At 38.3% G+C, this 23118-nt stretch overlaps 1 protein-coding gene and 1 long non-coding RNA gene across 2 annotated transcripts in view; one reads left to right on the forward strand and one right to left on the reverse strand.

The window, feature by feature from the left end:
- ANKFN1 (ankyrin repeat and fibronectin type III domain containing 1) overlaps positions 1–23118 on the reverse strand; it is a 268470-nt gene that overhangs the window by 47102 nt on the left and 198250 nt on the right. The window contains exons 9-14 of the mRNA XM_012736042.3: positions 22059–22149; positions 15956–16063; positions 8795–8894; positions 8350–8482; positions 7759–7875; positions 118–333 (exon numbers count right to left, since the gene is read on the reverse strand). Of these exons, the coding sequence (XP_012591496.2) occupies positions 118–333; positions 7759–7875; positions 8350–8482; positions 8795–8894; positions 15956–16063; positions 22059–22149 (765 nt within the window). The remainder of the gene's footprint in view (positions 1–117; positions 334–7758; positions 7876–8349; positions 8483–8794; positions 8895–15955; positions 16064–22058; positions 22150–23118) is intronic.
- Positions 1–23118, forward strand: part of LOC105857491 (uncharacterized) — a 90954-nt gene that overhangs the window by 44434 nt on the left and 23402 nt on the right. Inside the window, exon 3 of the long non-coding RNA XR_012913067.1 lies at positions 7685–7825. This is a non-coding gene — a long non-coding RNA (uncharacterized LOC105857491). The remainder of the gene's footprint in view (positions 1–7684; positions 7826–23118) is intronic.

The following is a 23118-nucleotide window of genomic DNA, read 5'->3' on the forward strand; positions in this document are numbered from 1 at the left end:
CTCTACCCCATCACGGCATATGACAGTGGCTCTTGGGATATTTCACTAGGGCCTCAATAATTGTGCTTGAAATTTCATATATATTTTGAACTTAAAAAAAACCAACAAACTACATACCTGGATGGTTATCAGTAAAATGTCTAAGGCTGTTGGCTCCTCGGGTGTTGACAGAGACTTCCTCTGGCTTTGCAGCTTTGAGATCTGCATCCATTTGCCATTAAAAAATGAATAAAGCATCTCTACTTCTCTGATGGTGACTATGAGTATATTTCCATGTCGATCTTTAATGGGCTCATAGTAGACTCTTCCCAAGTTGTGTGTTCCAAGTAAATTCTAGAAACAAATAAATTACTGGTAGCTTAGGTATCATGCAAACAAAGCAATGCAACTGCAACAAAAGACACTATAAATAATGGCCTGATTTCTAAGAAGTGGTTTTTTGTTTTTTGTTTTTTTTCCACTTAAACCTAGAATAAGTGGCATCATAGAAATGTACTTAACAGATGCTCAAGGAAAATGTCTTCACCATGAGTCTGCAAAGATTATAGTAACAGGCTCAAAAATCATGTTTTTTTAAAGCAAATTCAATATCTGTAAATATCTCTTACCCACATAGACACACCAGCACATAAGCCTCAGTTACCAGCACTTGAAGAGAATCCCAGATGTTTTAAAGAAAAATGCTTGATATTTAAAGTATGCAACTTGTGGAGTTCTCAAGAGATCTACAGTAAGCTGCTATGAGGTGGGGTTGTTTAAAATGAAGAAGTGAATTGACAATGTAGCACATTGTACAGGTCCCCAAATGACTACACATTCCCTTCAAGATACTTTAATTGGAAGATTGGCCTGGTTTGACTTATCTGCATTTCAGCGAGTTCTATTTATTTATAAGTTTGTTAAAGTTGCTTATTAACTGGGTCAACTGAGGCAGACAATCCTGTTAGAAAGGTAGGAAGGGAAGGATGCCACATTAAATGTGGAGAAGCCTTGGTAGTTGTTACTGAAATAAACAGGAATTTCACAAATATGCAGTGTTTGAAGATTTCTAATCTAGAGCCCTGAATGAATAGGATAAAATTTCCTCCTGTTTTAAATATATATGATTTTTTAAAATTATAAATGATACCAGAGTTCCTAGCTGTTATTTTTATGAGCTCACATAAATGGTGGTTAAGATGCCCTGTTAGCATGACAGCAAAAGTGGAACTGGAATTTGCGAAAGTGACAAGGATGACCTAAAAGTGAATGAGCCAGGTGGTCAATATCCACATCTGTGCAAACACTGGAATCTTCTCTTATAGGTAGGTAGGAACTATGTCTTAACCCATTTATTCTTCCTCACAAAGATTAGACACATAAAAAGTTTGGAATTTCATATATAATTATTGACATTATAAGTATTTGGCAAGATTATTATTAATTTTTTTTAAATGGTCTAATCGCTCAGATTTTTTTCTTTCCAATAATTTACTTCCAAATTATAGAGAAGTAGCTTGGGTATGGCTTTTAGTCAAGCCCTATGTAGTACTATAGTTTTATATAGAGGAAGTTTGCTGCTAGGAAGCAGTACGATGCTGATAAACTAACTAGAAAAAAAAAAGGGACTAATTTGTAGCATATGCCAATTTCTGTGGTGTAAATACTCCTGCTAAAGTGGATTTCAAGTCACCAAGGGTTTGATACAAGTTTTCAAAATTCCTGAATATTCTACATTTGGCCCTCCTAGGTGAGTACAAGTTGGCTCCAGCCTACCATTGCTATTGAACTTTTATTAATACTTGGTGTTGAGTTTCAGGGCTGGCTGCCGTAACTGTTGGACTTCTGAAAAATTATTTACCCTGTCTAGTCCTGAGTTTCATCATCTAAAATTGAGTCCTTCAGCTCAGACATCGATTATGCTAATCTTTACCTCATTGAGTGTTTGTGGGATTAAATCAAGAAATGCTTGAAAAAGTGCTTTGTAAATGCTCAAGCTTGATACAATGTAGAGTATGAGCTTTCTTTACTGCTCTAATTGGAATCCCACCCTGACTTACACCTACTCATTTTCAAGATGCAGCCCAGATTTCACCTTCTCTGGGAAGACTTTCCCAACTCTCTTAGGTAGAATTTACCATCCCCTCTCTTGTCCTCTATTGCTTCCTGTACAAACTTCCATCTTAGCGTGTCTCTGGGTTTACTGCCTGTATTTGTGTATGTGTCATGAGATCATGGCTGGGTCCCTTCTATGCACAGTGCCTGTCACATAGTAAGAGATCAGTAACTTTTTGTTGACTAAATTAACATACTATATTAAGACATTGGAAAATATGGTTCACTTTGAATTGAAGCTTATGGGTAGACATTGATTGAGGTGATCATTTCACTGAAACAAAGTTATTGTCAGTGGTTCATTATCAGCTTTGGATAGGTTTTTTAATGGGATGAGTAAGAAAGAACTAGAAATCTTTCTGAAATTTTTCATTGACATCAAATTGGGTTGGAGAGCCAGCTTTGGGGAGAGCCCAATTTAAAAATAGGATGTTATTGTGAAAATAAATTTCAATCATGTTCCAAGGGGGCAAATTCAGTGGTCTCAGGGCCTGAAAAATAGACCATGTTAATACCTGTCATGCTATATAATTGAGGTTAAATGACCTGGGTCCCTGATGACCCTACACAAAGTGGAAAGGAACAAGAGCCACCAATCGCTAACAGGAATGCATCTTGGTTATAACCAGAACAAATCACAGGACTATCAATAAGCCCTAGACAGAGGCACCATATTAAGAGACCTTTATTTTGGGGTAACATGGGCAGTTAAAGGAAGTCCAGAGTCATAAGAAGGCCTGAAAAAGAAGAGTAAAATTTTGGGAAAATCATTTTTTTCCCCTTGACTAATAAAAAAGATATAGTATTCATAAGTTGTTGCCTAACTCTTACTTAACTAACACTCATTTCTAAAAGATATGGAGGAGGAAAGTTTAATGTAACACAATTTATAATGTCAGATTATTACTGTCTTTTGAAAGTAAGTAGTTTTGACACTTCTCAATGTAAGAGCAATGTACACTTCTCCCACTTGAGACCTCTGCCATTTTTGTAAGAGAAAGAAAAACAATGTAGGCTTTTGATCACTTACAAGCTTTTTCATCTTAATTCTTTTTATCCAAATTCTGACAGATACTTGTCTCTCCTCCTGCCTTGGTAATTTTAATTAATTAGCTAATTAATTAATGCACACTTCATCTTCTCTCAAATGAAATATAAAGCCACTTCTAATGATGCACAATAGACTTCTCTACTTTTTCTTTTTACTATAATGTGGATAGTATTTTCTATTTAAAAATTTTTTTCTGCTTTTTGTAAATTAACACACAGTAAGATGATGGAGTATTAGAAAGAATGCAGGCTTTGGAGTTATATAAATCTGAATTTTAATCAAAACTCTGCTACTTCCTATCTGTGCAAACTTGGGCACAAATGAATCTTTCTAGGCCTCAGTTTTATCATGTTAAAGGAATACCAGTAATATTATATTCATACTTTCTCATTATGTTGTGGTGAAGATTAAATGAGATAAAGTTTGTAAAGCACTTAGCAAAGTGCTTGGCACCTTGGCTGTGAAATGAAAATAGTCATTTCACCATTATTATTTGTTATTATATATTAAAGGACTTCATTATAGAGCAGAAACACTCTGAGCCTTATGCTCACAGAAAAACAAGGTACAAATTGCACAGTGGTTGGTGTGCATGGAGATGAAGGTAAGTCAGAGTACTACGGGCACAGAAGATGGGTAGAAAGATCATGATTAATGCCTTTTTGGGCCATGATAAAATGTTTCAGCCGCTACTGAAGGAGTCTAAGTCAGAGAATGCCTTGGTCAGAATCTTTTAAATTGGCTACTTTGGGAAAAGTGTGGAGAGTGGATCAGAGGGTGTTAAGGCTGGAAGCAGAGGGACAACTTTGGAGGCTTTAGACCAAACTGGAGTAATTGGGCTGTAGTAGTAAAATCAGAAAGGAGAGGAGAGTAAAATGAGATAGCCCAGAGGTACAGTCAACAGGATGTGTGATTGATGCCAATCAAGCTATATATTAATATAATTCATTTTTACTTTCCTCAGAACACTGTAGGTTAGTAAAGTGACCTAAACTATTAAGTGTGTGTAAATCCACACCTTTCTATTTCTTCCCCTTCTGAGCAGTTTTTTCTATACTTTACCTCCATGCCCTCTCCCCTTCCCCTGAGAAAAGGTGCCTTCAATATTTCTAGACATTTTCATTCTAGAGACCAGTAAATAGTTTGGCCAATAGGTCCTATAAAAAAGAAAAAAATTAAAGCAACTCCTGTTATTTAACCAGGCGAAATGAAATGTGGAGAGAAGGGAATGTGTAACAGTGCTCAGGCCTTGATGGAGGTACTATGAGGGGTGACAATTTATTGAGGACTGTGAGGCTCTGGTCACTGTGCAGGACTGGGGAACTATCCAGATGGTAACTGTGGTACAAGACACATTTCTGTGATCCCTTTTCCCTTTGGTTAGGTAGAGATTCCCGTAAGTGTGATCTTTGGGGTCCATGAGGTTAGACTGACAAATGCATTTATTTATGCAACCTGTACTTACTAAGAGTCTACCACATGCCAGGCATTGGGGATATAGTGGTAACCGAGACATTCACATTCCCTTAACTCAAGAACTCACAGTCCAAGTGGATCACTAAACAGACAATAATACAAATAATTAACTTATGGGATTATGACCATTGTTCTGAATGAAGAAATACAAGCCACCATGAGAGTCATTTGCTTAATCAGGAGGGCCAAGAAAGGCTTTTGGAGAATGTATAAAAATTAAGCTGAGACCTGAAAGATATGTAGGAATTAGCAAGGCAAAGAGGTGGAAGAAGAGGATTCTAAGCAGAAGAAAGAGCACGTGAGCTAGCAAAGGAGACTGAGAATGACAGGCCAGGAAGTTGGAAGAAAATCAGGAGAGTGTGAAATCAGGAGAGTGGAAGCCAATGGATATGGCAGTTTATAAAAGGAGAGAAGGACCAAGTGTATCAAATGCTGCTGAGATGTCAGTTGTGAAAAGGACTTAAAAGTGTTCATTGGATTTAGTTAAACTGAAGTCATTGGCAAGGATTGATGTAGGTTTTTATGGGGGCCTGAACCACATAATTTTGGAGCCATCTTTAAGACAAGGAAGACAAAATTACAAATGTAAGAGTAGGTGTAAAAGTAAATATTTATTTAGAATGATAAAAGAAATCCTGCTCCCTCCCAGCAAATACTAGAGTATTTGGAATTCTGGGTCTCCTTTTCTCCCTGAAATTTCTTTAGGCAATTTACCAGAAATGCTTCCTGACTGTGACCCAACTTTCCCTCCCCACCTAAAACACTCTAAATCCTACACTCGCAGAGGCTCATGCAAGTGAGGGACCCTGTAACTCCAGCTTCATCAGCATCATCTGCCTCTGATTACTGGTGCCCTTAGAGAGCAGTTTTGTAGGCATGATGGCAGCAAAAGACAGAGAAAGCACTGAGAACTGATGGGAAAAGAAGTCAGTGGAGAATGAGGATGTAGGTAACTCTTTGAAGAAGTTTCGGTATAAGGAAGAGAAGAAAGATAGTTTGGTTGTTAAAGGGGCATGTGGGGCTAAGGATGGGATTTGGGGGGAGATTAAATTGGAGAGACTTGAATATTTTTAAATAAAAATGGGAGGAAAGGGATGGGATCCAGTGCACATGTGGAGGAATGAGCTTGTGGTAGAAGGAGTGAGACTTTTATCTGTTGGAATAGGAGTGAAGAAAGAGAAGGTAGGGACAGTACAAGGAGGTTTGTAAATTTGGCAATGGAAAAATCATCAATTCACATTTTTCCTTAATGAGTTATACAGTGAAGTCATCCCCTGAGATAGGGATGTGAGAGAATGGAGAAGGTTTTAAATAGTTGCTTTATAGCGTGGGAGAATAAATTTAGTAGAGAAGTGAAATAAACATTACATGTGAGAACCGTAGTCATAATTTAACATAAAACCAGTCAGCTTTTTTGTGTGTGTGATTTTTCTGCAGCAATGTGCAACTACTTTAGCATAGATATGTTATATTCATCCAGGCTTGGAATTTTTCCAAATAAAAAATATGGAGGGAGAAAATTTAGAATATTTTCAAGGAAGTAAGATGGGCCAAGGAATCTAAGCTGGACAAGGAGGGAAATGGTTTGAGAAGTGGGCTGGTACATTATGAAAAATAGTAGAGTCAATAGATTTGGGGGTTGAGGAAATCCAAGATGTATTGCAATGGAGTAGTTGAGTAAGATCACACTGGCCATGTTGGTGTCCCTCAGCGTCTGGCTGCACTGACTTGTAACAGCCTGATCCTTCTCATGTTACTGATATCAGATGAAAGTATTCTAGGAAGCCTCCAATAAACACATAATAAAGATCCCCACTTGAAATTCTAAAGTTGTTCAGTCTGTGATCCAGGCATATCTGGATTGTATGGTGGGCTAATGGGAGGGTCCACTAAGGAGTCTGAGTCCCCTGGGAGTGAACTTTATCCTAAAGAAAGAGGTACAGTGGCATGGTCCAACTCAACTGGTCAGTGACGAAACGAAGCGGCACTTTGAATTCAGCATAGTTATCATGGCCAGGCTTCAAGAACTTCTCCTTGAGTTGGAGGAGAAGATTCTGCAATCAAGAGTTGAAATGAAGAACACTGTTTGCTGAAATGTCATTGAAGACACAAGGCAGTAAACCATCTATGTAATGTTGTGTAGCATAGAGGGGCAAAATTTACATTTCAGAATTAATTATAATAGCAACACAATAATTCTTATTATTGCAGAAGAATTGTTATTATTTTGGGGTTCAAGAAATGAAGTTCTTATAATTGTGGGGGGGTGTGGAGCCACAGAACATTTTTTTTGTTGATGTTAATGTGACTCTATTTTTATAGTGTGGCTGGTATGGCCAGGTCAAACACAACTTAGATTTCTGTTATGCATAATTCTGTGGTTGATGTAACTGACAGCTTTGTAGGTAGACACTCATCACTGATAAAGGCTCAGCAATCTCTTAAGGACACCAACTCCATGTAGCAGATGTTTTTCTGTACTAAGAACCACAAATTCTGTTAATACCAGAAAACAGTGACAGGAAAACCCAGAGAGCTTGGTAAGAATTCAGTGTCTTTTTCTAGGAGGAGCTCTGTGACCTACAAAGATTGGGGACTTGATCTGATTTGATTGATAGTATGGAAGGATGAATAAATGAAGGATTAAAGATAATCTTTTAAGAGTTATTTTTTGTTTGTTTTCATAACTAAGAAAAAATGTACACAAATCCTTATGCTTTACCAAGAAACCCCTCAGAACATCTGCTGGTCTCTGTCTCCATCTCCACACACTCATAGATACATAGGATACCAGAGCAGCAAGGGTTCTTTAAGTGATCAGACTTCTCTTATTTTGTAAGTGATGAAAGGAAAAAATGAGTTGACTAATTAATATCAAATATAGAGCTCAAGTCTCTTTATTCCTTATTTAGTGGGATACTCATAGACTTTTCAAGAGAGACCCCCTTAGAGGAGATTGCCAAATGCACAGCTTCCCCACATGAGCAGGTATGCAGCTCCAACTGTCCAAGAAGCATTCATGTGAATGAGGAAGGAGCTGACCATTTTTTCTTTTTTCCCCAGGTAGGATTGGTAGCTGAACTGTCCACTTTTTTAAAAGTTTCCTTTGAGGTCTGGGTTGAAACCTGGCCCCTCACCTGTAGCTGGGCTGCTGCTGCAAGCATCTTCTGCCGAGTTTGCAGCACTGTGGATGAAGACATGGAGGTAGGTACGCTTTGCCTCAACCACCTTATATCTTCCCACATACAAGACAGCTGCAAAAGAAGTCACGAGGTCATATCATCGTCCAAGCCAGTACATGATTTAGGTTGCGGCATCAAAGCAAAGCAGGGAGAAGGAAACCTGACCCCTGATGTTTGTTCTCCAGTCCATTTTCAGATACACACGAAACAACTTTTTGATCTCTGTCCAATTGGAAAAAGATCTGAATGCTAATGAAACAGTCAGATCCACATTTTAGTCTTTGCCAAATGATCCCATAACTCAGAATAGTGGAGACACAATTTGACAGGATGCAAGCCTCTTTGCTTTGAAACTGTAGTGTAGACACTACTTTGGCATTTTTTTTTAAGACATAGGGTATATTAGGACTGAAGGGGACCTTTGAGATAATTTACTTTTACCCCCAAACTTTGATCACTGGAGACCCCTCAACTAAGGTTTTAGAGATTCGTGTGCAGTAACATTGGTACAAAGTGGGGGAAAAAGGAAATCAGAACTCAGAATACCTTTGTGAACCACAGAAAATCTTGTGTAATGGAGCTGGTATGAGAGTCATCTATTTCAACAATCGGTATTTGATCTTCATTGGTGACTAAGATATTGTCTTTGTAATAAAATATAACAGCTATGTAGAGTCCCCTAAAAAAAGATAGGAAAATAAAAATTGTGCTCTACTGTCTCCTCTACCAAGCTTCAGTCCTGGGAAAAAAGTTGTTTGGACATGATAAAAGATGAGTTTAAAATATACCTAGGAACATATTCCTGCTAAGTAATCATAAATTTACTGGCTAGAACTTAGAGAAATTACTATCTTGCCCAAATTCTCAGGAGAAAAGTAAACTTCATTCTTTCAATAACAAAAAAGAAATTTCTACCAAGTTTCCACTCAGAACCCAAACCAGCTCATTCCTGAGAAGTTAAGACTTCCTGGAAGAACTACATAGGACCCACCGTTTTAAGGTCTTCACAAACTTGTTTGAGGAATGGAATAGGTGTTTCAGGCTCCTTGAGACTGACTGCTTTCGGCCTGTGGTTTGTAATTTTGAACTTTCTGGAACATAGAAAAAAATAGCATAAATTCCATTTGGCAGACCAACACCACCAATTCCTTCTTCCTCCCTTCCCCTCCCCTTTCCCTTCCCCTCAGTGCCAGTTATCCTCAGTTTCATGTAGGGATTTAGCTCATTTATTCCCACAAGAAGCTCTTGTATCTTAAGATGCCAGCAGTTAATTAATTAATACACTCCTCAAACATGTTGGAAATGAGTGATATTTATAACTGCAAGGGAAACCAATGAGGTGTTTTGTTGATATTTTTGGGATGGGGGTGATGTATTATAAGATAGAATAAGAATAAATGAAATTAACTCCATTGCTGTCCTTTCCCCACCCCCAATTGCCTTTTAGTATTCATATACTTCTCAATGCTGGCAAAGCTCTCCTTGTTAGTCTACACATTCCATTAAATTTTTTCATTATGAAACTAATATAAGCATATTATAGAAAGTCTAGAGAATAGAAAAAAAGAAGAAAACCCCACTCATATTTATATAATATAAATACACCCCACTCCCTTTTATATAATGCTGCTAGTATTCTGGGGCACTTTTTTTCATTGTGTATGTTGGCTTACAAAAATAGTTGTAGTGATAGGTATGATTATCATCCTCATTACTCAGAAGAAGAAACTGAGGCTGAGAAATGGAAATGAATTGCCCAAGCTTGAAAAGCCGGTACTTAGAGAAACTGAGACATTTATTTATTGAATAAATATTTACTGGGACACTTCTACGTGTGAGGCAATGATATGGACCATGCTCTCATGGTCCATATCATTGCTGTCAGGCATAGAAACTTGACCAGGTGGCCCATGGCTGAGGCCCAGTGTGGCTCTGCCTATGATTATATAGGAACAGCTGACTGACACAAGTATCCATGTCAGTTTCAAGCTTATACTGGTAATGGTTATTCCTGGCAGAATAAAGCAAAAGCATTTTTTCCTCCCTGACTTGAACATGAGTTTGGCTGCTTGAAAATGATGCTGCTGGGACTTCCAGTTAAATGCCTCACAGTGAAATACTCATTATATACCACTCTCTCCCAAAACCTCACTAAAACCAGAGTAGAGATTGTGAAAAAAAAAAAAAAAAGGAAACAACATAAATCTGTAAACACAAAAAGATGGGAAAGGTAACAAAGCAAGTAAATTTTGGTAGCTGGAAAGCAGATGGACAGATGGGCTTAACAGACTTGAGAAAGATGAAGCCCAAGCCAGCAGTGGAGAAAGCTGAGAAGTAACCTGATTCGCCCATGGGCACCATGGACTGCTGGAAGTGAGGGGTGAGTGTGAGCTAAAAATCAGGAGGATTTGTGGAAGTCTATTTAAAAAGCAGTTAGACTTCTCAATCTCCTCCCCTGCTGCATAGCTAGATAAATACCTGTTCTCCACTCTAGAAGAAAGCTAGTGGCTGATTCTTTGGAAATCAAATGACAAAAACAAAAACAGGAAGCAACAGAGATTTCTGGAGTGGGAGACACCATGTACTATTGAAAATGGGGTGATAGCAGTGGTGGTGAGGGTGGATTGAATTAAAGTTTTCATACGGAGTATTTCCCCATTGGGTTCTCAGAACACTGGCACCCAAACCTATACTCTTTATGCAGGACACTGGAAGAAACTTCTCTGGAGAATTTGACCAGCCTGGGAAAACATGCCTAAAGATTCTCTTAGTGGGAAAGGCAGTGCTAGATCAACCTACAGTGTAGGCTATAAATAAAGAGCCCTATGCTTGTGCTTAGAGCTTCTCAATGGTTATTGATTTCCCCTCTCTTAAATCTGAGGAAACATCCAAGGATCACCAGGCAGGTGAGGAAAGCAACTAACATGAAATGCAAAGACCAAAAATAAATCAACAAAAGAATAACTTAAAGGCAAGAGAGATTATGCTGAGAAAAGAAAATATAAAATGAAACAATGCCTGTCATTAATAATCTGAGAGATAAGAGAAGACATTGTCTCCTTGTAAAACAATAGGTGTCCATAAAAGAAAGCAATCAGAGAACAAAAGAGAGCATTGGGAATTAAAAATATGTTATCAAAAACTGAGAAACTTAATAGGAGGCTTAGCAAATAAAGCTGATGAAATCTCCAAGAAAGTAGAGTAAAAATATGAGGATTGAAAGTAGAAGAAAAAAAAAAAAGAAAATTAAAGGACTAGTGTAGGAAGTCTGACAGCTGAATAATAACAAGAGTTCTAGTAGGAGAGAGAAGAAGAGAAGAAGGGGAAGAAATAATTAAATAATTCACAAAAATGTCTCACAATTGAAGTATATAAATTTTCATATTGAAAGAAATTGCCAAGTGCCCAGTACAACAGGCAACAGATACTAAGGCATGTCACAGTGAAATTTTAGAACACGGAAGACAAAAGAAAACTTAAAACCTTCTAGAGAGAGAGAAAAAAAATTGGTTTTATATAGAACCTCTGGAATCAGAGTGGCATCAGACTGCTCAGCCTGAAAGCTAGAAGAAAATGAAGCAATGACTTCAAAATCTGAAGGAATATTATCTCAACCAAGAATTCTATACTTATCCAAACCTTGAATAAATATTAAGTAGAATAAATACATCTTTAGGCATGCAATGTCCCCCCCAAATTAGGTTCCAAACACCCTTTCAGGAAGCTACCAGAGGAAAGGCTCCACCAAAATGAGGGACCAACCCAAGAAAAAGGAAGACATAGGATACAAAAAGAAGGAACCCAATATTAGAGACTGGTAAGAAGAGTCTGCAGTAAGGTGATGAAAAAAAGTGATATCAGAGTACAGCCATGTGCACGAGGCATGGGGGCAACCAGTAACCAGTCTAGACTGGAGCAGGACAGAGAGCTCCATGAAAGGCTTCCTTAAGAAGATGCAATTGAAACACCTAATGCATTGGATTATATTGAGAAAAGAGAAGTTGGGGATTAATTAATATAACCACATAGAAAAATAAGCAAGTACAATAAAAGATGATTATTTACTACAGGGTAAACAAAAAGGTATTCAAGAAAGGAAAATAATTATAAAATTTACATTATCATTATAATATAAACAATAAACACTGATCTTACTAAAATTCAATATAAATATATTAGGAGGATGAGAAGCTAGGAATTGTGTATGTACATAAAAGGGCAGTGGGGTAAAAAAAAGAGATACATTATCATTTTCTTGAGTAAGATAATACCTAAAATTGAAAAAAAAAAGAAATATAAACATGTCACTTAGAGAAATGGGGAAAATAATAAATAATTAGCTAAAAATTAAGAGGTTGCCTTTGGGGACTAAAAAGTGAAGGATGGAAAAAATTGTTTTTTTAAAAATGATAAATCTGTTTTAAGTGCTTTTACTTAAGTCAGTCAATCCTTAAACAATGGCTGAATGAAGCATATGTAACTATTATCTGCATTTTATGGATGAGTGAAGCATGGAGAAGTTTTAACAGCTTGCTCAAGGTCACACAGCTAGTAAAAGTCCGGGCTGGATTTGAACTCAGGCAGTCTGGCTCAGAGACACATTATAGTCATGTATAACTTACATAAACATGAAGTTAAACTAAAATAAATTAGACTAAAAAATTAAAAAAGAAAAACAAGAAATGCTATTACCAGTCAGGAAAGAGGCCTGTGCAAGCATTAACTATTCCAGCTCACCTCCCTTCTGGGCACACGGTAGAACTGCACTCTGGAGTCTTTATGGTTGAGTGGGGCCATGTGACCAGTTCTGGCCAATGAGTTTTGAGTATAAGTGACATCATAAAGTCTTGCCTATATGAGACCTTCAAGAGTTTCTTTCCCCTCTCCTATGGTTCCTGGTAAATATTTTCAGAGAGGATGACAACAGAGAAAAAAAAAACCCCAGCTGACCAGTGGTAGATGCATAACATGAGGGAGAAACAAACATTTCAGGGATCATTTGGTTACAGCTGCATAATATGGCCCATCTTGACTGATAACGTGATCTAAACTCACTTGTCTCCTAAGAACCACTGTGGCTTCTATATTGTACTTCTCTGCTTAGTTCAGGCTCTGAAGCAAAGGTTCACTTTGTGTACTCTGAATGCAATAATTCTCTAGCTTATAAGTGCATGGAGCATAGGGAGTTTATTTCATTCATATCAGCATGTCTAGCACCTACTATGTGACCTACATAATCATGCAGTAGGCAGGGTTTCAGTTAATGTCGTTTTGCAAGTTGAATCATTGGATAATAACTGAAATTTATTCCTATAGGATACCCATGATGAACAGAACTGGCTTATTTATACTGTAGGTATTTTATGTATGTCAGTGCACTAACCTTGTGAACAATAAAGCCTGCTCAATGCTTGCCTTGAATTTTCATCCCAATACTGAGCATTTGATTAGCTGTGGCCAAAATGCAGAAATTAATGTGGGTTTCGGTGCCTCGTATTTAGGGTTTTGGTAGGAGAAGGGATGTTTTATTATTTCTGTATTTGGAATATGATGTATATTCAGTGAGTACTCTGGGCTCATTACAGTAGAGTCACTGATTACATTTCAATTCTAACTATAGAATTCTAACTTATAGAATTGAAGTGTAATCAGTGCCAAGGATGGAGAGTAGCCCCATTCTCTACCTGGAAGGACACTAGAAGAAAAATAAGCTAGAGTTTGCAAGTGGCCTACACCGTGCCAGGTATTTAATCCATTAGCTAATTTAATCTTGATAGCAACCATGCAAGATAGAAATTATTATCCTAATTTTGTTGATGAAGAAGTGATGGATCAGAAGGGTTAAATGCTTTTCCCAAGAACACACAGCTAGTAAGTGGTAAAACTGGGATTTGAAATAATTATTTTTTCTAATTGTAAAGTTTGTAAAGGTTTGTGTCCCCAATAAACCACATAGTATTTCAATGTAGTGGAATTTTTAAATAATAATTTTGTACTTCTCTGTAAGAAATACTTATATTATCCTTCATTTATCCTTTTAAATTTATAGACAGTTATGTTAAATCATCTTAGAATCGTTCCTTTTTTATGTGAGGTAATTTCTTCTATTTTAGCATGTTATAAATCAGTGTTCCCCAAAGTTTGTGCCTTGGAATACTAATTCTGTGAAAAAAGTTTTCGTGACTAAAGAAGTTTAGAAAATGCTTGTTTAACCAAATTCGACATGTCTCTTTATTACAGTCTTTACTATTCTAATGCATATTTTGTATTTCTAAGAGAGGGATATAGAATGCAACATTTCCCAAACTTACCTGACAAGAGAATCTTGTCAGCCGAGCATCTTATAGGACCACTATTCTTTGGAACACACTTTGATTTATTGTTTAAGTGTCCAGAGTACATTTAATATACAAAATATTCCTCCTTTTTACGAGTTCTATCTGATGCCTTACTTAAATCTTTCCTGATATTGTGTATATATTCACATTGCTGTGGGGTAAAGCATGTACATGACAGAAGTTGGATGGACACTATAGAAATAATTGGTCTGTCTAGACAATCATTTCTTGATTATTAGATAGTAATCCAAGAGTAATGGGGAGAGCATCTGAATCTTCAGATAATGTTTTAAAAAATCTCTCAGTGTCATGAGTAGTGTCAGCTTCCCTTCTCTGATAAAGACCAAACACAGAGTGATTTATGAATTGCAAAAAATCATCAGTCCAATTGCTTTATTACCTTTGCTGCTATATAAGAACCAATGGGCAGGGCAGCGATGGAGAGGCAGCAGACAAGAGAGGAGCCCAGGTAACAACTGGCTTAGTTAAATGAGCCCTAGATAATTGAGAACCCAATGTCCTTTGGTCAGTGGGGAAAGTTGAAAGTCCTGGTCTGGGTAAAGTCTTCCTAGGGATCTGGGAATGGAAATCACTCTTGGGTTTTGTTCTCAAGCTACTTACATGCATATTTACATCTCCTAATGAACTGTTCATTTGAGGAACATTATTTTGTTGCAAATGCTTGTCCTCAATTCTGGCTAGAACCAACATTTCTAAAGGGCTCTGTTGTCATAGTTATAGAGCTATATGGTAATTGGGAACAACCCTTTGCTAATGCCCAGTATGATTTCTTTATACCTAGCCCAAATACAGCCAGCATCTCTTAGTTTCAACTGTGGATTTCTTGCCCAGCTGGTCTAGCAGGGCCCTGAATCTAGAGAGCACAGAGTAGTTGGAGATCTGATGGGGAGCGTGGAAAATTAAAACTTTATGGAGGCTTTAATTCTCCAAATAAAACTAAGTGCCTCTTCCACGAATCATTACACAGATCAGAAACCTGACCCTGTCCCATTTGAACAGCCCAAGTAGAAGAGATGCTTTTAAAAGCTTCTCAGAAATTCCCTGGGTGTAGCTGGCGAAAGTCTAGAGAAAGTATGCTCTACTTTCCCTCGAGCAGTAGTACTGGGGAAGATTAAAATTCAGGGCGAGATTAAAGTTCAGTGCCCAGTCCTGATGTAAGGGTGGGAGACAAAAATGAAGTGTGACAGGAAGACTGGACTTGGAACCAGAAAACCCAGGTTGGAGTTCCCGATTTTGTCTTTTCCTGGCATTGTGACCTTGGGCAAACCACTTAGCTTCAGCAGTAACTGCCAAGATGAGGATAAAAAAGAGATACTGGATGTAAAATTGCATTGTAAACTGTATTATTCATAGCTCTGAAGCTTTATTACTATTGTTGTTATAACTGGTTGAGCTTCCTTAGGGATGCTCAAGAAATTTTCCTTGGAGGTGAAAAGTTTGCATACCCCAAAGACCCAGCACCACCAAGGAGACTTGTGAAGGGACAATTGAAAGAGAAAGAAACTAATGGAAGCTGCTGATTTTCTTGTGCTTATTTTCAAACTGTTCATATGGAGAGAGGGAGAGAGAAAGGAGAGAGACAGAATGAGAGTGAAAGGGAGGGAAGGAAGAAGAGGGAAGTCATTTCTGAAGGGTTAAAGCAAGATAGTGCTGTAAAGTGATTCCAGATGTACAAATATTAATATCTCTCTCTCCCTGATGAATGAGAAGGTATGACCCAGTTAGGAAACTGCTAAAATTACCGGCGCCACCGAGACCTCAGCCGATGGCCCAGTGCAGATTTTTATCCTTACCCCGGCAACTATAATGCTGATGAAGGGCTCGGACCTGCTGCAGCAGACCTTCCAAAACTTCGCTCTGTCCCTTGTGTCTGGGCTCTCTGTCGTCATAGTCTTTCCAGTCTATTGAACAAAAGAAACAAACAGAGTGAAGTTTAAAAGCAGGGGAGGCCTCTTCCCCACCCTGCCTCCGGAGCCGGAGTGTTGCTCATACTACCCACAGACTCCGTGGATGAGCACCCAGCACATGCAGAGCTAGCAGGGAGTGCCAAGTACTTGGAAGCTGCCATTGTTCAGAGCCCTGTGCAAAATAGTAATTGTGGTTGGTTTCGTGTGTTGGGCAGTTTTAGGGTAAGAGAAAATGGTAATTGAAAGCCAAAAGAAAATAGGAAATTTGGGAGTCCAATCTCCCCTCCCCCCACTTTCAGCATCCCATACTCTAATCAGTTCCTCTGCCACCTCTCCACTTAGCACCCCAAGTCTCAGCTAGATTTTCACAGTAGGAAAGAAAGGGGTGGGAATGTGCAGACTAGATGAAATCCACAGTCCCAATGCTTTTATTGTAGGTTTCACACTTTTGGCCAAATTGACATTTCTTTCCAAGGAAAGAGCCCATGTCAGATGCCAAGAAATGGAAATCTACATTTTGCTCTAATGAATGTCTGCTTTGGTTAGCTGGCACAGCTACCCCCACACATACTCTGAGCCACCAACCACCCTGTCTGCTCAGTCTCTAAATATACAGTATTAGCTTACATGGCAAATTTAAATTGCAATACCCACTGAGATTTTTCTCTCCCTTCTATTTTCATTCCATTTGGCTATAATGATATCAAGAGTAATAAGTCATATGGGACTAATGTCAAGATTATAATTCTGCTGTCTCCAACTCTTGATTTTTTTTTTAATTTTTTTCAGCAGGTCAGTCATTTCATAGTCCATCCCTTCTTCCATTTTCTTTCCCTCTTATTTTCCTTTCTGAACCTTTCAAAAGCAACAACTTAAAGCGCTTTTCAGCTGAAATGCTTTCTCTAAAATTGCTAGTCATTCTTCCCTAGAAAAGCCAGTTAGTTCATAAGTGTATCTTTGGGCTTAAATTCTAGTTGAACAAGTTTCAAATTCCTTTCCCTACAGATTTTATTTTAAAATATGGGGTCTCTTTCATTTAGAAACTTAAGTCAATGTCATGATAGTTAAAGTCAGGTAAAAGCATCTTGTGATGGTTCATCCAAGGCCCAGTAGTATAGATAGCATTGTTAGGAAGAGCTCAAGTTCTGGGGTCAGATAAACCTGGGTGTGAAATCTTGGCTTCCTGATTCCTAGCTCAGTGTCTGCAAGCAAGTTACCTACACTGATAGGGCCTCTACTTTCTTTCTTCCTTTTTTTTTTTTGAGACAGAGTCTCATTCTCTTGCTTGGGCTAGAGTGCCGTGGAGTCAGCCTAGCTCACAGCAACCTCAAACTCATGGGCTTAAGCGATCCTCCTGCCTCAGCCTCCCGAGTAGCTGGGATTACAGGCATGTGCCACCATGCCCGGCTAATTTTTTCTATATTTTTAGTTTTCTTGCTAATTTATTTCTATTTTTAGTACAGACAGGGTCTTGCTCTTGCTCAGGCTGGTCTTGAACTCCTGACTTTGAGCGATCCTCCTGCCTTGGCCTCCCAGAGTGCTAAGATTACAGGCGTGAGCCACCATGCCTGGCCGGGCCTCTACCTTCTACTGTGAAAAATGAGGATAGTGTCTATTTTGCAGTATTTTTGTAAGGATCAAGTGAGAAGTATATTAGGTATCTGGTACAATGCCTATTATACACTAGGCATTCTGTAAATAATTACTTAAATGAAGGGAATTCATGATGGAAACACCATTTCTTACTCTATCAGATGATTACCTATGAAGAAGGGGGCCTCAGAGTTTTTCTAGTCGTTTTTCCTTCCTATCCTCCCCTATCTGCATTTACCTTTGAGAAGACTGAGGCCCAGAGATAACCGTTCCAGTCCTATATTACTCAATTGTCAGGGCCACAGCCAGGACAATAACATTGCCCTATGACCCTCCTTATATTGCTCATTTTATCATACCATGCACAAGTTTTTTTTTTTTTTCTTTCAGGAAGAAGGCTCAGAATCTTGGTTGGAGTTTGTGTGATGTGGCTTAGTTGTGGTCAACGTGGAGACAGGGAATTGGCACAGGTGCCTTTTGTAGACTCTGTTTCTTGTAGTCAAGAACCATGACTTAATTTCTCCTTGCCTCAGGTTTCTTCTCTGTAAAGTGAGTTTTAAGCAGTCTCTTGTTAGGTTGTTTGAGGTTTAAAAGAAATAATGTAGTAAAGCACCCTCCTGGGCACATAGGGGACACTCAAGTGCTGGTGAGGCATTGTAAATAGAAGCATGATGGTGTTAATGGGATAGGGAAGGGTTTTTACTGGGAAATTTGAAAATATTTGAGGAAATAAATACCCAGTGGCCCTTAGACTATTTGTAGTGCCCCTGGCACCCAGGCACAGTGAGAAAAAATGTTGCCCTTATGGATTTTCAAAGGCCATTATGGGTTCTCTTAGTTGAAGGAATGCATCTGAAATGCTCATGATAAGATGGGCAAGACTGTATGTTTGAGTAAGACTCCTGGGTGGCTGAATCACTACGTGGCCCTGAACATGTTAATGCATTCTAACGAGTGTTAATGCTGCCATCCATGCAAGGGGAGCCGAAATGCGCCTGCCTCTTTCAGCTCAGCGCTATTACATCAGAGGCGAGCCTGATCCTGATGACTTTATGATACATTAGAAAATTGCTAATGCTAAATTGCAGCCCAACTGAGCACTGGACATGATGCCAAGGTTTTTGGAAAGAATGAGTTTTTCTCATAGATGTTTGGAAGGTTCTGACGACTACATAAAATAGGAGACTTTAGGGATGAGGGAGAAAATTGAAAATATATTAAGAAATCAGGAACCTGACAGGAATAAACTTAGCATGGTAGGAAAAGAGCAGATTGTGCCACATAATACAGTTCACTGTTCTGGTAATGAGACACTTCAATTGCAACACAATGCAAAGCTTACATTCACTGGCGATATCAGGATTTTCCTGATCGTAACTCAGACAAGCCTGTCTGGGTCCTTTTCTCTTATTATGTACCATACCATATAACATAAGTCTATAAAAACACATTAAGGCCTTTTGTAAAAATATAAAAAAAAGTTTTTATAGCTTACTGGAACATATTACCAAATTTCCAATTACTCTGTCATGTTAGAATACATTGTCCTCTAGTAAATAAATACTGATATATGTTACATCACAATGTCATACTCTGTTTATAAATAGAATGGGAGTGTTTTTATATTGTTCTTTCCAAGTGATATGGCATGTCTGCAGCAACTATAACCACATGTTAGGATTTCAGTTGTTTGCCAGTTACCCCTACTGATCAAAGGTACCCTTTTAGAAAGCATTGCTATTTGATATGTTAATTACCAGTTAATAAGTTACTCCTTGCAGTCCTGAACAGCTATTCTTATCATTCTGGAGGGAACTCTTCATATGGGCTGTGAGAGACAGTATCTGAACAGAGTTTACAGTTTATGGAATCTGAACGTCTGATCTTTATCAGTAAATGCATCCATATGCAGATCAGAATTTGCATGGAGTATGCATTTAGACTAGGGTTGCCCTGCTTCACTTTCAGGTCAGCTAAGACTAGTATTTTTGTGCTTTTCTATCTTTTCTGTCCCTTCAATAATATACATTCATCCCCTACTCCCAAATGGGATAGGTTCCCTTATTATCTTAACCATGCAATTCCCAATTTATGTTTCTGATAAATCTTCAATAAGAAAGACATCCAAATAAGACCGGAATAATGAAATCATCAAATGCAGGGGAGTCAGGGGCCTTAAAGATCTCTGGCATTGGTGGTTCAAGGCTCTGTCTGACCTCATGCAGCTATCAGAATCCAGCAGAGGTATTTGGCTAGCCCTGAGTCTGCTTGTCTGCCTGCTAGCAGGGCACTAGTTGCCACAGCATAGAAGACATGGCTGAGCCTTGACCAATTAATTCAGGCTTGAATCCTGGTTCAGTCATGTACCAGTGTTGTGACATTGGTAAGGGACCATCCTCTATGAATCCCAGTTCAGACTTTGGATTCTGTATGCATAAGCCTCTATGTTTATAGTTCCCTCATCAGTAAAAGGGGTCTAATAATAAAAGTCACCTCAGAGGCAAATTATGAAGATTAAATGTGTTAATCTATGTAAAGTACTTAGATTATATAAGTGCACGTAATTAGTCTTATAAAGGTTATGTCTGATACAGATAGTGATGCAGATGATAATGGCAATGGTGCTTATCTACAAGACAGGAACAGTGATGAAGGATAGCTGTGAGGATTAAGAGGTACCGAATGTGAAAGCCCCCCTAATATACTGCCTGACTCATGGTTGGTCTTGGGTAAAGGGTTGTTATAAAATAAACAACACTTGTTGTTGTAAAATTGAAAAATACATAAACTACTTTTAAAAAACCTGAAAGAGCCCATAATCTCGTAACCCAAATGTCCACTGCTAAATGTTGAGAGTTATCAAGACACAGACACATCCTACTTAATTATAGGCAAACCTACTGTTTAAATGTGGAACGCCCCACCCCATTTTGCATTTTTTTAAACATAAAATTTATACTGTAGGAATTTCTTCCACACTGTGAATGCTTTTTTAAAAGACCATTTTTAGTGGTTGTATTTTGTTTGCAGTAAGGATATAAATGCATATGTATCATACTTAGCCATTAAATTAATATTGGATACTTGCTGTCGCTACCACACACATTTCACTTTGCTCAGGACACTGCTGCTGTGCACATCAGTGTACATAACTGTTCGTCTGCATCTCTGTTTACTTAGGTTAGATTCCTAGGTGTGTAATTATGGGGTAAAAGGAAATGGATTTTCTTAAAGCAGTTGATATAATTCGGTGAATTGTATTCCATAAAGGATATAGCAGTTGCACTGTCACAAGAAGCACATGATATCTTTTTAACTATCATATTAGTGCAGTGTTTTTAAAAAATAAAAATATGATTCAGGGCATTGGGCTCATTAAATAGAAAAATTTATCCTATGGTATGTCTAGAGATGTTTGTTCTAGTTGGTTAAATTTTCTGGATAATGGAGTGTTACCAAACATACCAGGCATAAATTTTTAATCTTCAAATAATTAGAAGAGGCCTTTGTTGGGTTTCTCACATACGACTAGAAATTTTATAGATTATATTTGTAGCAGAGTGCCTGTTAATAAGAAAGCTTTTCTTCAGAGAGAGTGTCAGAGGAGTAAGATTTGTTAGATTTCATTCTCATATCAAAGTGATGAGGCTGTGGATGTGTCCCCTGGGGATGAGGAAAGGAAGATGACAGCTACAATGGGCTGCATGTATTCTGGCCCAGCCACTCTGATTGTGTCATCTCACTCCATCCCCACAAAAGCCCTGTGAAAGTGTATGATTAGACCCATTCTACAGATGTTGAATTGAGGCTCAGAGAGTTTATGCAAATTATGAAGGCCATACAGGTGATAAAACGTATAATGGGGCTGGGTGCGGTGGCTCATGCCTGTAATGCCAGCATTTTGGGAGGCCGAGGTGGGAGGATTGCTTGAGCCCAGGAGTTCAAGAACAGCCTGGGCAGCATAGCAAGACCCCATCACTACCAAAAAAAAAAAAATTAGCCAGGCATGGTGGTGTGCACCTGTAGTCCCAGCTACCTGGGAGGCTGAGGCAGAAGGATCGCTTGAGCCTAGGGTTGAAGGTTGCAGTGAGCTATGATCGTGCCACTGCACCCCAGCCTGAGTGACAGGGTGAGACCTTGTATCAATAAAAAAGGTATAATGGGTATCAAATTCTGGCATTTTGGTTCCAAATTTTCTCTCCTTTCCCTCCACTGAGCTGCCTCCCCAGGGCCATTTCTGCAGAGGAATCATTCATTGTATCGCCCAGATGCTGCCCTGAGAAGGTCTTATTGATTGCAAGTGGTGGGGGGAGAAGGGGTGACAATGGCGCCCAGAGGATGGAGTTGCACTTGGACCCAGTTGCTATTCTGGGGAGAATTCACAGCCACCACCTACTAGAAGGAGAGGCACATGCCGGTGTCGTAGTCTGAGCAGGTCCCCATCCTTTCATGTTATAAGCTGAGACTTGAACAAAATACTGTTGGCCCTGTGAAGTATGGAAACAGAATGAAGCATCAGGCATTTTATTTAATCACTCTACTCAGGATGCAGATTGCATAGACATACATACTATGCTTGTATATCATAGTGACAATATGTGCGGTGCCTTCTTCGTTTCTATGTACTTTCTTTTTTCAAAATTGGAATATCATAATTGCTCTTCCTGACCTCCCCCAAAATTATATACCAATTTTTAAAAGTCACTTAGTTCTACAAAGTTTACCAAAAATAGCAATCCCTCACCCTCAGCTCTTTTTCTTTAATTTTCCCTCCCCGGAGGCAACAACCATCACCTCTTTAGCTGATCAACTTGCTTTAGAAAATTAATAAGTTATAATGAATATCTTTTCAGATTTGTGCATTAAAGACACGCGTCATTCCTTTAGTGGCAGCATAGTACTTCACTGTGAGCAGATACTATCATTTATTTAACCAAATCCCTCATAGGTGGACACTTAGTGCCCACATTTTATGCCACAATAATAAAGCTGTGATAAATATTTTTTATTCAGATGTTCAAATATTTTTAAAATTAACTGTTTGATGTGACTTCAATTTTGAAACCATTAAAACCAATGGCTTACATTCTTTAATGCCTTCTTATGACATTAAGAATTAAGGAGTTTATTTTGTTTGCTGATAATCTTTTAAAATGTTTTGTATGGTTTTATTTTGCTTTGAGAAATTTTGGGTTTTTTTTTTTTATAAACCTCAAAGGGCATTTGAGAAGGCAGTATTCGATGAAACATTGTTCACAAAAATTGTAAAATGGTGTTCGAAGGTAAAAGAAAATAGCACATCTTTGCAGAACCTTTGCTAGGGATTTAATAATGTCAACCTCACCATATCATGAAGTTAATTTTTTTTAACATTGAAAATGGGTTTCTGTGAACCTCAAGGTTGTAGATATTGTGTAGAAGTGTAAATCTACTTTTAGGCTTTTATGTGATTAGGA

Source organism: Microcebus murinus, chromosome 18 (assembly GCF_040939455.1).
Source record: "Microcebus murinus isolate Inina chromosome 18, M.murinus_Inina_mat1.0, whole genome shotgun sequence".
Taxonomy (NCBI): Eukaryota; Metazoa; Chordata; class Mammalia; order Primates; family Cheirogaleidae; genus Microcebus; species Microcebus murinus.